The sequence below is a fragment of the Moschus berezovskii genome, chromosome 9, assembly GCF_049115385.1.
Source record: "Moschus berezovskii isolate FMDL1 chromosome 9, NW_MosBer_1.0, whole genome shotgun sequence".
Classification (NCBI taxonomy): domain Eukaryota; kingdom Metazoa; phylum Chordata; class Mammalia; order Artiodactyla; family Moschidae; genus Moschus; species Moschus berezovskii.
Window position 1 is genome coordinate 99164454 of NC_142468.1, and position 13787 is coordinate 99178240.

At 55.0% G+C, this 13787-nt stretch overlaps 2 protein-coding genes across 5 annotated transcripts; one reads left to right on the plus strand and one right to left on the minus strand.

Moving 5' to 3' along the window:
- Positions 1–201: 201 nt before the first annotated feature.
- TMEM253 (transmembrane protein 253) lies at positions 202–1926 on the minus strand. The gene is made up of 5 exons (XM_055436821.2): positions 1821–1926; positions 1681–1737; positions 1284–1394; positions 1022–1168; positions 202–466 (listed from the first exon to the last, which is right to left on the minus strand). The coding sequence occupies exons 1-5, from the start codon at positions 1854–1856 to the stop codon at positions 386–388; spliced, it is 432 nt and encodes a 143-aa protein (XP_055292796.2). The 5' UTR covers positions 1857–1926; the 3' UTR covers positions 202–385.
- Positions 1927–4860: 2934 nt separating this feature from the next.
- On the plus strand, positions 4861–13424 carry ZNF219 (zinc finger protein 219). Of its 4 annotated transcripts, none has more exons than XM_088840022.1 (6): positions 4861–5235; positions 6116–6200; positions 9925–10016; positions 10299–11706; positions 12012–12143; positions 12359–13424. In XM_088840022.1, the coding sequence occupies exons 3-6, from the start codon at positions 10011–10013 to the stop codon at positions 12961–12963; spliced, it is 2151 nt and encodes a 716-aa protein (XP_088696148.1). In that variant the 5' UTR covers positions 4861–5235; positions 6116–6200; positions 9925–10010; the 3' UTR covers positions 12964–13424. The 4 variants fall into 4 exon arrangements, with proteins under 4 accessions (XP_088696148.1, XP_055292781.1, XP_055292784.1 ...); XM_088840023.1 differs by lacking the exon at positions 4861–5235 and adding an exon at positions 5628–5644; XM_055436806.2 differs by lacking the exon at positions 6116–6200.
- Positions 13425–13787: the final 363 nt, after the last annotated feature.

Here is a 13787-nt window from a genome sequence, read left to right on the forward strand (position 1 = left end):
GTTTGGAGTGAATGGGATTGTGAAAGGTGGAAATCTTGGAAACAGTGAGATGAGGCAGGTGTGAAGCTGGGGAGGCAGTGGGTAAGAATGGAAGGGAGAAAATGGATCTAGCTGAAAGTTAGTTTAAGGATATCTTATCTTGCAGGCAGTCAGATTCTCAGGGCTGTGAGATGATTTAAGACTCAGTCTAGGTATTGCTTTCCCCAGCAGGGAAGGGTAAAGCAAGGGGCCTAGAAAGAGTGAAAATTGAAGGCACTCCACCAGACTTCATGTATGTCTCAGGGGACTCCATCTAGTTTGAGTTCGGGGGGATGCGGTGCAGGAGCGTCTGGAGAATGTTCCCGTCGGGTAGGAGAGCAGCACATGTCTGCTTCCACTTGCCAGCTCACTCATTTGTTCTCTTTGCTGTGCTAGCCACTGTGGGACCAGTCTCCAACTCAGGAACTTCCTCCAACTCTGAGAGGCCCTGAAAACCAAGACAGTTGTGAGGTGAGCAAACATCAAGGGTGAGAAAGCAGGAATCCTAGAGAGATGCAGCTTCCTCCTCTCCCGTTTTTCCCCTCATGTTCCCATAGTTCTTCCGATATTTAGTCACATTCCTAATGATCTCCCACATTTCTAGCCCCAACCATTTAGATACTCAGTTTCCTGTTACCCATCACTAGGAGAAAGTGAAGTCGTGTCCAACTCTTTGCGACCGCATGGACTGTAGCCTACCAGGCTCCTTAGTCCATGGAATTTTACAGGCAAGAGTACTGGAATGGGTTGCCATTTTCTTCTCCATGGGATCTTCCCAACCCAGGGATCCAACCCGGGTCTCCCGCACTGCAGGCAGACGCTTTACTGTCTGAGTCTCCTAGCCATCACTAGGAGAGATATGTCCAAAGCCAGAAAACTAATAAGTTTCAGTTTAGCAACCTCTCCTGCCCCGCCCCATTGTTTTCTCTTAAGTACCATTGACCAGAATAGCCAGAAAAAAAAATGAGCTTTTAGCTCTCTGCTTCCTCCCTGCCCTCAATACCTCCTGTAGCTCCTGGTAGCGGAGACTCTGGCTTCTGCAGCATCTTGGCTTCCTCTGGCTCAGCAGGAACAGGGAGTATGCTGAGACCAGCACTCCCCCTAGGGTGAAGGCCTCAGCACTGAGCTCCAGCACCAGCAAGCCGGCTAGCTGTAGGTAGATGGGGCTGAGGGTGTGCTACAGGGGACCCTGCTCCTATCTGCCCTTGTCCTTTCCCCACCTCTTGCCTCCAAATCCTCCCACATTCTCCTTTATTCACTTGTACCTGGGAGGGGACAGTTGGGGCAGACATCAAGGCTGTCTTCGTCACCTCGACCACCAATGCGATGAAGCCCGAGATCACATTAAAGGTGTTGAATATCATCATGGCGCGCACCTGCCAGTGAGCCAGCTGAGTCCTGCCAGCCTAGGGGACTCATTGGAACCTCAAGCCCCACCTGTAGCCTAGCTGAAAACAAAACTCAGCTCCTATTCCTCCATCTCCAAACAAGACCATCAGCCCTTTAACTTTCTTATTTCCCCCCTCAGGGTTTTAGGCCAGTCATGGGCAGAGAGCTGACACAATTAGTCAACAGTTAGAAATTCACTTCCTAGACTGAGATGTGCATATGTGTATGTGTTTCAGGGAGTGGGAGAATAGCTGCATTCTTTTCCCCTCTCACCTTCCAGAGACGGGGTGCTCTGCGCAGCTCAAGAGTAACAATCCCAGTGAGGAGACCCTAAATGATGAGAAAGGCAAGTGGTGAGGTCTGGCTTGTTAGGGAAGGGCCTTCCTTCTACCCTCCCACGTGGTAGTTCTTACCAGTATGCCAGGCCCAAGTGGCAGTGCTGTGGTCATGTGACAAGCAGAGTTCAGGCAGGCTACTGAGACGGCAAAGGGCACCACAGCCACTGCCAGCCATAGCTGGCTCACCTGGAGGCCAGATGCAGTGTAGTTGAAGGGAAACTGTCAGGAACTCCCTTCCTCCCAATCCTTGCCTCTTCCAGAGATCAGCTATTGGGAGGAATGCATAGTGCCAGAGAGTAGTCAACCAAGGGCCATAAGGAGAAGAAGATATCACTTAATTTTTTTTCTGCCTCATGTTGTAGTTCAGTTACTTACCTATGTGTTTTCCCCATATGGAGAATCTCCTTGGAGATTAAGGGTCTGGACTTGTTTATTCTATATTTCCTCCACCCTCCTCCCACTCAGAGCCTAGCACAGTTTCAGGCACGTGATAGGTGCTTACAAAACATGTGTAGAACTGAATTGGGGGTACAAGTGAACATGCTGAAGGTAGGGGTGGGGCAGCCTGGTCTCACCGCCAGCACCAGGAGGCGCCCACTCTGCCTGTGCCTGGCCCAGTGCTGTAGCTTTTCCAGTCGAACGCTAGGTCTCTCTTGCTGACCATCTCTGTCCTCCATGGCTCCCTTGACCACTAAAGCTCTGTGATTTCTAGCCTGGGAAAAATGCATTATGACACCCATCAGAAGACAGGACATACAGCAACATCTCTTTCAGCTGCCCCTCTGCCCGCTTTCAATATCCAGGAAGTTGAGGCTTAGGGTCCTTACACCTACCTAGTCTGAAGCAGCTGCTCCAAAGGGATGGGTCCCAATCGGGCCTGGAGCTCCTGGCCGGGCCCCTGGTAGCTCAGAGCAGATGACAAACTTGTCCTGGCAAAGACAGGCTATCAGGGCTGAGGTGTGGTGGGGCAAAGGTCCCAATGAGGGCCTGTGGATTCAGGGAGTGGCGGTTGGTAGACACCAGCCTCACTCAGTTCACTCTGCCATACACCGCGCCCTATCTCATTCTGTTCCCATTTTCTATTGACCCCGTCTCTGCCCATCCTTGGTGCCTCTTCTGATCACTCACCTTATCCACATGGATACTATCACCCTGGGCTCCAATGTCCCACTTCCACCTAATCTTTTTCTTTTTTTTAGGGGGCTTCCTCCTTAAATTACTTGCCATTCCGTAGGGAAATCCCACCTCACTCTCTGGATTAGTCCCATCATTACCACTTGAAGGTTTGTCCCAAGACCAGCCAAGACCTGGCTTCTTATCTCTCACTTTCTGGACAGTTTCTCCTCTCTCATTCCGTTCTTGAAGGATTTACTCTGGATTGGGCACTGGCTAAGTGGATGGAGAGCTCTATTTATAGTAGCGATTGTTTTTGACTCAGTGATAACCTGTAGTTAGACAGAAGATGGGCCTTAAATGGTCAGTCTTGGAAAGGACACTATTGCAACAGTTAATATATTTGAGGGACAGAAGTTGTCTTGCAGCCAGGCAAGCTCTGACACTTTCCCAGCTTTGTGGCCTTGGATACATTGTTCTACCAATTTGAACCTCAGTTTGTTGAAACTGAGTGATTAAAAGGGGGACAGTAATATGACTGGGAAGGGTTGTTGACTCAGGGTGGGTACATAATAACCATTAATGATGCTGATTAGTTTATACTGATATACCTGATGCCCATATATTACAGCACTTATTCAGAAGCTAAGCTGGGGTCATTTATTTCTACACACCAGGGAGGCCTGGTGTGCTGCAGTTCCTGGGGTCACAAAGAGTCGGACACGACTTAGCTACCGAACAGCAATAAAGAAGCAGAATCACCTGGTCCCAAATATATATTCTGTAGATCAGAAGTAGGAAAAGCCTACCTTGGTGCAAGCCTGACTTCTGGAGGCAACCAGATCTATGTTCAAATCCCAGAGCAAACCGGGTGACCTTGGGCAAGTTAATCTCTGTTTTCTTATCATTAAAGGCAAATTAATACCAGTCTCAAGGGGTTGCCTTAAGTATTACAAGAGAAAAAGCATATGAACCAATTCAGTTTAGCACCTGGCACATACACACTCAATAAATGTGAGTCGCTATTATTAAATTGATGACAGAAGACTGAGCCAGAAGACCCCAGGAATTAGAACTAGGAGGCAGGGTCCTCAGAGGCAAGTGGCCTTCTACGTGAGCCACTTCTGCCCTGCTCAGTGCTGCGCCAACTCACTGGAACACTGTGCCCCCGCTTCTTTCCTGGGCAGTGAGAATCACATTTAAAGGGATCCTGAGAACTGTTGTGTCTACTCTCTCCTCTATCCTTATGTATATTGATTTTATTTTGTGGCGATGGCCTGACAGAATGTGAGATGTTGGGCTTGCACTGAGTATCCCTTAACTGGTAGGCCAGCAGAAAGAGACTAGCCTCATTTTCCTTACCTGTAAATGCAGACTAATTATAGAAGTGTTATTGGAAGGATTGTATACTATTATATATGTGATCAGGCATTCAGTGAAATATTGATCAAATCTAAGTGTCCAATTTACAAATTTGTATTCCCTCTAGATTACAATCTCCTCGAGGGAGAGTACCACATTCCCCTGCTGTGTTCATCCCCCCACGGCACTGAGCATGGTGCTTGGTACTTAGTAAGCACTCAGTAAATATTTATTATATTGAAGAGCCATTAAAGTGACTTAAGGAATGGAGAAATAGAATTCGAGAGGAAGGAGCAGGAATTGTTTATCAAGAACAGAAAGGACCGAAGAATAACTTTAATGTTTCTTACACGGCCGACATTAACTATCTCTATAATCGCCCCTCCTCCTCCCCCAAAAGAGAGACAGAAATTGTAAGGGAGAGGCTTTGAGATAAAACCCCAGGAAGAACTTCCCGAGTCTGTGCATGTTGGGGCAGAAAGAGCGGCAGAGCCAGCTCCTTCCCTGGTATGTCCGGGTTTAGGGTGGGAGGGGCAGTCCTGCTTGGAGGCTGGGGGAAGGACGAGATGACCTTTCAAAATCTCTTCCAGTCTCCTGTTGGAATCATCCGTGCGCCCCACCCCCGTTCCCCCCCCCCGCGTCCTCCGACAGCGCCCCCAGTCTCCAAACGGCCCGCACCCCGCCCCTGGCGGCCGCCGCTTGCGGCTCCCGGGGTCCCCTGCTCCCTGTCCCCGGAGCCGGAGCCCCGCTCCCGCTCCCGCTCCCGCGCGGCTCCCAGCCCCGCCGCGCCGCCCCCCGCATGCTAATGGCCGGGCCGCCTCCCGCCGCACACAATGCGGGCCGGGGCCGGGGGCGGGGGACCGGGGAGGGGGCGGGGGCCGGGCCGGGGGCGGGGGGGCCGGGGCCCGGCGCATCTCCCCCGGCCCCACGTAACGCTGACGCCCGCGCCGCCGGCCCGCCGCCCGCCGCCGCCGCCGCCGCCGCCGCCCGCGCCGCCGCCGCCCGCCCGGGGCTCGTGAGTAGCCGCTCCCCCCGCTCCCGGCCCCCCCGCCGCCGCCCGGCCCCCGCCCCCGGCCCCCGCCCCCCCTCCCGGAGGGGGGGCCCCGCTCCGCGCGCCCGGCTCGGAGCAGGTGCAGGGGGCGGGGGCGGGGGAGGGGCGCCGGCTCGGCCCCGAGCAAACTTCGCCCGGAGCTCCTGGGGGGGCGGGGTGGGGGCGGCGGCCGCGGAAGCCCGGAGAGCTCGGGGGGCCTCGAAGGAGGGGGGGCGGGTGGGGGAGTCGGGAAAGCGGACACCAAAGGGGAAAGGCCACCGCGGGTGGGGGGGGCCGGTCGTCTTTGTAGGGGCCCGAAGGCAGGGCGCGAGGGGCCTGGGGGTGCCGGGCGGCCGAACTGGGAACCAGAGTGGATGAGTGCCCCCCGGCCCAGGTAGGGCTGATGGAGGAGGAGGGGGAAGGGACCCAAACTCTCCGGGAGCGGGGGATGGGGGAGGGGAGAGGATGGGGGGGGTGCTTCCCTCTCTGCGTCCCAAACAAAGTGTCACAAAGAGCTCGGCCGGCGGCAGCGGCGGAGGCGGCTGCAACTCAGCTTTTGTTCTCCGGGCCTGGGTAGCTGAGCCTTGGCCTCCCAGTCTCCCAACCCTGTCCCCCCATCATCCTTCTGGTTTATCTTCCCCGGGAGGGGCCCGGGGTGCTGCTAGAAGAACCTCTTGTGCAAGATCAAAGGTCTTGCCCTACTTGCCAGTCTGCTTCTGGGAGAGAGATTTTCCCAGAGGCTTTCCTACCCACTCCCCACCCCCTAATCTGAGAACTGAGGTTCATATGGGTGCTGAGACTCTGACCTTTCTAGGGTCAGCTCCAGCTAAGGGGGTTTAGGGCTGGCTGCATGACCTTCCCCCAGATCCAGGTCCTTTGGAACTTTCAGAAGAGGAGTCAACTTGGGACATGCTTCTGGGATAAGATTCACTATGGTGGGGTGGCTGTAGGTGAGCAGGTGTACTTCCCTCTCACCTCTTGCTGTCCATTTGAAACCCACAGTTGAGGTCTATAACCCCCACTCAGGGTAGTGAGGATGGAAGGAAGGAGGCTTTACCAAGAACTCAATCTAAAAGGTGGGCAGGCTGTGCTATGGAGGTCAGTTTTGGGGGAGCCGCTTGAGCAGTGCAGTTCAGAGGACCATGGAAAGGAGGCCATAAAAGTGAACTAGTGGCGTGTCCATGTGATAAAGATGGTCTTGACTCTAGACCACCTAAGGAGTTCCCTTTCAACTCCATCTAGTACAGCATTAATCATAATTGTTAGAGGACTTGGAAGGCGTAAAAATTCTCAGAGGGAAAAACATCAAGTATTAGAGATGACCAGAGACAGAGACCTCGTCACTGTTCTTCAGGCCCTATACTTCAAGTCCTGAACTGTTGCCCCTTACACTTTGACCCTAAAAGCTTTTGAAACACAAAGTTTGAGAGAGAATCTTCATGGTCCTCCAGACAGCAGATGCATCTATGTACTTGTCCCTGTTGTTTCTAACAGTCTTCTCACCAACCCTTCTGTGCTTCTCTACTCAGTAAGGTTTGATGGTCCACACCCTCTTTCCCACCAGGTCTCCTAGCACATAAAAGGAATTGGCCTATTGCTTTGGAAAGATTTTGGATCCCTATCCCTGGCCCTACATCCCTGTAGAACCCAAATAAGGGCAAAATAACCCTTGATTCCCACTGAGGGTGGGAAGTAGGTCAGTGCGATTGCTTGGCTAAGTCTTGTGGTTGGTGTTTAGGGCCTGACTATAGAAAACTCTGATTATTGCCCACGGGCAATGCATGCATGATCTGGGTTCCAGGTCAGTTCATAAAATCTGTGGCTCTGTCAGTGCTTTCTTCTACTGAGAAAAACTTGTAGGATCAGGTTCTTGGGACCTCTTTGGTGAGGAGATGATTCTGGAGATCTTGACTGAGCCTAGGAGGGCCTCTCAGTGGGTTTTGCTGATTTGAGGCTACCCTCTGGGGAAACTTTCCCTGCTTGGGAATTCAGCTTCACTTTGAGCCTTCTTGTATATCACTGCATTTCTGTCCTGGAAAACTGCTGTGTGCAAAGCAGTGTTTTTGTTTTGTTTTGGGGAGGAAGCTTTGCCCAATTCCTACTCTACTTGCGTTGGTATGAGATCAGCCTCCCATGAGGTATTTTGTTTACTATCCTATAGGCAGTTTTAAGGGCCCTAGAATCTTCTCAGAATCAGAGTATGTGCCCGTAGGTTAGTCAGCTATGACCATGCAGTATTCCCAGCCTCCTCCCCCTCCTCCCCCACCATCTGCTTCCTCTGAATATACCAGATTGGCTGTACACCAGGATGTTCCGGGAATCCCCAGGAGAGCAACAGAATGTGATGGGCCCAAATATGATGCCTCAGTAACTCATTCCAGGATGTACAAACTGTAACTGTCAGAACACTCCTTATAGCTAATTAAAATTCTTCTAGTTACATCTATTTTCTGTTACATCTGTCTATTTTCAGTGACATCCAAAAGGCCAAAATAATCCCTCTGGTACCACTGGTTTTTTTCCCCCTCTATGGTTTCCAGATAAGAATTTTTAAAAATCCTCTGACTTTTCTCATTGCCTTATTCGAGGTGCTAAAATGGCAAATGTCACCCCTCTAGCACTTCATTGCTCTATGGTATGGAGGTGGCCAAAGAGGCTCCTCTGGTAGCCCACTGCACTCTCCATGGTACTGAAGGAATGACCATTTGTTTCAGCATCTCTCTGGGGTCCAGAAGAGTCCTATGACTCAGAACCATAAAACTTTTGAACTGGAGGGGACCATCAGTATAAATTGGTTTAACCCCCTTATTTTACAGATGAATAAACTGGGAAGTTAAGTGATTTACTGAAGATTGCAGGGCTATTAATGATCTGACTGGGCCCACAGTAGTCTTATACCCCTCAGTGCTATACTAATTCATCTTTCATTATATTACTTAGTGAACTCAGCAAGGCTCTTAGTCTCAGGAAAGGGGCTTATTTGGAGGATCCAGAAGATGAGAGTGGATGCCTTAATTTGGAGCTGCAGAAATAAAGATATTAAAAGTTGTGGTGGAGGTTGTTTAGTGACCTTGGACAAAGACATTTTGTTAATTAATTTCCTGTTAATAAAATTCCCATCACCCAGATTCCACATGTAACAGGTACCTGACCCTTCATAGAGTCTTGTCCCATCTACTAAACATCAAAAATTAAAGCATCCTTGGGTCTCCAGAACCTTTTTTCTTTGCAGGGCTGACCCTAGTTCAGTTCTCTTCTATTAAAATTCCTTAAGCAAAATAATGCTGAATCCTTTTCTCAGTAACCTATTTCAGTTTCACAATGCCTATTGTAAGGAGGTTCTTTATACCTCAAAACATTCTTTCTGTCTCAGGCCAAAAAAAGAAAAATCAGGTAAGGTCCACATTTGTCTAGCTTTGACCACATACAGTTCTATGTGTAAGCAAGAAAGATAGACTAGATGACTTCTGGTCATTCTCCTAGGCCTATTTCGATGAATCTTGATTCTGGGGTTGCTTCTCAGTCCTAATGCTAACCTCCTCTGCAGCTTAGAATCAGGACATGCTCGCCCCCCACCCCCACCCCCAAGTCCTCTTCCTCTCAGTGTTCTCTTCTCCTTCCTCAGAACTGGAGCTCTGCACATCCCAGGCCCAGGGAATTTTAGCCTGGAGAATTTTAACCCTTTTCAGCTCAGAGCATGTGCTGAGCCCCTATCTGTGCAGATGGCCCAGCCCCGCCCCCCGTCCCTCACTCCAGCCTCTTGAGCTCAGAGCCAGTGTAATCCTCCTCTTGTGTGAGGGAGCCTCTCCCCTGCAGAGAGGAGGAAAGCCTGCCTCGGAACAGCCCTGGACAAAGGGGCTGAGATGCCCCATCAAACTGCAGGCTCCAAGGTTTGAAATGAGGGGATGAATTCTATCTGGTATTTGCAGTTTTTAACCCCTTCCCAAGGCCAGCAGCGCCCCTTAACTTCCACTCCTCCCCCAACTCTCTCTTCATTCCCTTTCCCTCTGGCTCTCTCCCCCTTCATGCCCCTCCCCCTCTGTCTGTCTCCAGACTCTGCTGCTGGGAGGTGTTTCTCTCCCATGCATGAATGAGTCTCTGTAATGAATGGAAATGAATGGATCAGGAATCCAGGCGGAGGGAGGAAGAATGAGGGGGAAAGACAGAAAGACAGGGTAAAGGCAGAAGGAAGAACTATGGAGCCTGGAAGAATGTTTGGCTGGCTGGTCAGTTAGGGGTCTGAGAGCAACTGGTCCCACTTGGATAGCTGAGGAGCATAGCAAGCCGACCCCATTTGCTTTTCCCACTGCACAGCCCAGTCTAAATGAGAGAAGAGTATACTGTGATGGTCTCTTCCACCACCAGCCTGGCGGAGACATGGGTGGGGGGCGTGGTGGTGTTGGTGGTGATGGTTGTTCTGGATAAGGCATTTAAAATGAATACTTTGGGGGGAAGAAATCTGGGTTATCTGGGAGGTTTGTGGACAAATAAAGTAGTACAAGTTTTGAAGACAGCAGCCTCTTCCTGTCTCAGGATGTAAGGGAGGAAAAGGGATAGATTCCAGGGTGCTAAGAGCTTGGGGCTTTCCGGAAGAGGCTGGGGTTAGGGGTGACTTTTTTCACTGCTGAAAATCAGGGCTCATCCTTGGCTCCAAATCTATCTGTCTTGCCTTAGCTCTTCAGCACCTGTTGCCTTCACTAGCCGCTTTCCCCTCTCCGCTTCCGTACACTCCTCAGAACCAAAGAATGTGAAGGGGGTCCATGGAGGTGAGTGAGGCTCTGGCCTGAACCCACAAGTACCTGCAACTATACTTCCTCCCCTCCCCACCTCTCTTTCTGTCTCTCTGGCCTCACATTATTATTTCCGTGGTCCCCAGAGCTCAGTTCCCATTCATCCCCCAGCTTCCTCGAGGTGAGTGGGGGGCCCCCGGTGGTCTTGGTTCAGGCCCCGACCCACCCTCTCTTGGGTTCCTCTGGCTCTCCCTGTCCATGTCTCCCCCATAGCTCTCCCTTCTCCACCCTTCGCTCTGTTCACATCTTTCTCCACAGGGCTCACGTCCCCGCGTCCCGGTCGGCCACCTAGCGCCGTCGCCCCCGGCTTTCGACGGCGAACTGGATCTGCAGCGCTACTCCAACGGGCCAGGCGTGAGCGCCGGGTCTCCAGGAATGGGAGCAGTGGGCTGGTCTGAGAGTCGCGCAGGCGAACGGCGCTTCCCTTGCCCTGTATGCGGGAAGCGCTTCCGCTTCAACTCTATCCTGGCTTTGCACCTGCGGGCGCACCCAGGCGCCCAGGCCTTCCAGTGCCCGCACTGCGGCCACCGTGCTGCGCAGCGCGCGCTGCTGCGCTCACACCTGCGCACGCACCAGCCCGAGCGCCCGCGAAGCCCCGCAGCGCGCCTGTTGCTGGAGTTGGAGGAGCGCGCTCTACTGCGGGAGGCCCGGCTGGGGAGACCTCGAAGCTCCGGGGGCCTGCAGGCCACCCCTGCCACCGAGGGCCTGGCGCGGCCCCAGGCTCCTTCGTCGTCCGCCTTCCGTTGCCCATTCTGCAAAGGCAAATTTCGCACCGCGGCGGAACGAGAACGCCACCTGCACATTCTGCACAGGCCCTGGAAGTGCGGCCTGTGCAGTTTCGGCTCCAGCCAGGAGGAGGAGCTGCTGCACCACAGCCTGACGGCCCATGGAGCTCCCGAGCGCCCCCTGGCGGCCACCTCGGCTGCGCCCCAGCCTCAACCTCCACCCCAGCCTGAACCTAGATCGGTCCCCGAGCCAGAGCCGGAGCCTGAAAGTGAGGCAACCCCCGCCCCCGCTCCTGCTGCTCCCGAGGAGCCCCCAGCGCCTCCGGAGTTCCGCTGTCAAGTGTGTGGCCAGAGCTTTACGCAGTCCTGGTTTCTCAAGGGTCACATGCGCAAGCACAAGGCCTCCTTCGATCATGCATGTCCTGTTTGTGGCCGCTGCTTCAAGGAGCCCTGGTTCCTAAAGAACCACATGAAAGTGCACGCCAGCAAGCTGGGCCCGCTGCGTGCTCCGGGGCCTGGTTCCGGGCCTGCCCGGGCCCCCCAGCCTCCTGACCTGGGCCTGCTTGCCTATGAGCCTCTGGGCCCTGCGCTCCTCTTGGCCCCGGCGCCCACCCCGGCTGAGCGTCGTGAGCCTCCGAGCCTTCTGGGCTACCTGAGCCTGCGAGCCGGCGAGGCGCGGCCCAATGGTGAGGGCGCCGAGCCTGGGGCTGGCCGCAGCTTTGGAAGCTTCCGCCCACTGCCCTCTGCTCTCCCAGCCCGGGCTCGCCGGCACCGCGCCGAGGAGCCAGACGAGGAAGAGGAGGTGGTGGAGGCGGAGGAAGAGACCTGGGCCCGGAACCGGGCGGTGGGCCCTCTGGCTTCACTGCCCCCGCGCCCCGGCGAGGCCCCAGGGCACTCTGCGCCCGCCGCGGGGGCCCAGGCGAGGCCCACCGCCACGCAGGGTACGTGAGGATCTCCTCCACGGTGTTCCACGTGTGGCCCACGCTGACGCCACCACTGCCCTCCTGCCCGCTCCTTTTAAAAAGGACCTGCCTCTTATTTCTCGGTTTTCCTCTCGTGGAGGCTTTACTACCCTTTGAGGGCACAGCCCAACTCAGAGCAGTCGAACGTCTCAGGTTCCCGCAAACATTTTGTTCCCTCCCGGGTTGGGAGGGGAAGCAGGCCTGTGGGTGGGTATGGGGGCACATGGACCTACTGGAGTTAGGGCAACGGGTCCCTCTGACTTCATTCAATGCGTGTATTGCAGAGGAGAACGGGCTGTTAGCTGGAGGGGCCCGGCCTGAAGGGGGCCGGGGGGCCACCGGCAAGGACTGCCCCTTTTGTGGAAAATCCTTCCGCTCAGCGCATCACCTCAAAGTGCATCTGCGAGTTCACACAGGTGAGGGGCAACCTCCGGGGTGGGGAGGGGGCTGAGCCCAGGAAGCAGGGTGAGGGGCGCGGGTGAGAGCTACGAGAGACGCCTCTTAATGAAAATCAGAAGGGTGGATGAGGCAAGTGTTTTTTTCCCTTGCCCAAAGCCTGCACGTGGAGTGAAATGCGGGTCGGGGCGGGCGGTGATCGTGACTCTGGCATTATCGCACCCCTCCTCTCCAGGCGAGCGCCCCTACAAGTGTCCGCACTGCGACTACGCGGGCACCCAGTCCGGCTCGCTCAAATATCACCTGCAGCGCCACCACCGGGAGCAGAAGAGCGGAGCCGGCCCCGGGCCACCCCCAGAGCCGCCGCCCCCTTCCCAGCGGGGTTCGGTCCAGTCGTCCGGAGCCAAGGCGGCTCCGCAGCCTGCAACCTGGGTAGAGGGCAGAGCGAGCCCCCGGCCTCCTGCGAGTGGCGGCGCGCCGGGGTCCCGGCGGAAGCCCGCCAGCCCCGGGAGGACCCTGCGCAACGGGCGAGGCGGTGAGGCCGAGCCCCTGGACCTGTCCCTGCGGGCAGGGCCGGGAGGCGAGGCTGGGCCAGGGGGTGCCCTCCACCGATGCCTCTTCTGTCCCTTCGCCACTGGAGCCCCCGAGCTCATGGCCTTGCACCTACAAGTGCACCACAGCCGCAGGGCTCGGGGCCGCAGGCCGCCCCAGGCCGATGCATCCCCGCCCTATGCCCGAGCACCGTCAGGAGAGACCCCTCCCACTCCTCCGCAGGAACGGGAGGAGGGCCCCGGGCTGTTGAGATCCGGAGAGGCTGGCCTAGGGGGCCAAGAAAGGTAGGGAGCCCTCTTAGGGGGCGTTAGCTTAGTTTACCCCGCCGGAGCGGGGCAGCGGTAGAGGTAGTTGGGTAGACAAGCCAGCAGGGGGCAGCGTGGGACCCATATCCCAGCCCCGGGCGGACCAGAGGTGGAGGGGCAGAGAGCGTGAGGAGGGTGGGCGGGCGACACCCACCCAGCCCAGGGGAGAGTCACAGTGCCTTAGCAGTGGCAGGGGTGAGGATCAAAGAACGGGGTCCCAGGGCTGGCAGAGAGGAGTGTTCCTGCTGAGGGGCAGCTCTGCCAGTCTTTGCTGGTCCATAGGCGTGAGAGTTTATTTTTGTACAATGGGTGGGGGTGGGGGGCACTGCACCCTAAAGCCCCTTCAGGGGCCCTGTAGACGTCGCTATTTTTGGTACGATTCCTGTCATCCCTGTCGCAGAGTTGTGTCCCCAATAAACAGGTGTCTTGAGACACAGGGCACTGTGTCTGCCTGCCTATGTCCTGTCCTTGGGCCACAGCATCCAGAAAAGAGTCCTTTCTTCAGGCACTTTTTACTACCCAAAGAGCTTGGTAAGAAGCTTGGGCTTTACCCTCAGGCTTTGGCTTCAGCAGCTCTGGGGTGGGGCCCATGAATTAGTATTTTAACAAGTAGAATATTGTTCTCCTGTACTGTGATCTGACAATGTCATCTTGAGAAACTGCTGGATGGTGCTAGTAACCAGCTCAGCCTCAGGAAGTGCATGCAGAATGAGAGGAGGAACTTCAAGCCTCTGGAGGCCACTCCTCTGGGAGGGTGCACGTTCACCCAGGCCCAGCTTTGTGCCAGTAAGGGGGTACAGTGTACCT

Excerpts from the sequence above, each read along its gene's own strand:
- TMEM253 (XM_055436821.2), bottom strand. The coding sequence starts at position 1,856 with ATGACCACAGCACTGCCACTTGGGCCTGGCATACTG. Across the intron at positions 1,169-1,283 it reads CCCCAACTGTCCCCTCCCAG|CTAGCCGGCTTGCTGGTGCT; the intron begins GTACAAGTGAAT and ends ATCTACCTACAG. Across the intron at positions 467-1,021 it reads GCTACCAGGAGCTACAGGAG|GGCCTCTCAGAGTTGGAGGA; the intron begins GTATTGAGGGCA and ends CTTGGTTTTCAG.
- ZNF219 (XM_088840022.1), top strand. Across the intron at positions 11,707-12,011 it reads GAGGCCCACCGCCACGCAGG|AGGAGAACGGGCTGTTAGCT; the intron begins GTACGTGAGGAT and ends CGTGTATTGCAG. Across the intron at positions 12,144-12,358 it reads GCATCTGCGAGTTCACACAG|GCGAGCGCCCCTACAAGTGT; the intron begins GTGAGGGGCAAC and ends CCTCCTCTCCAG.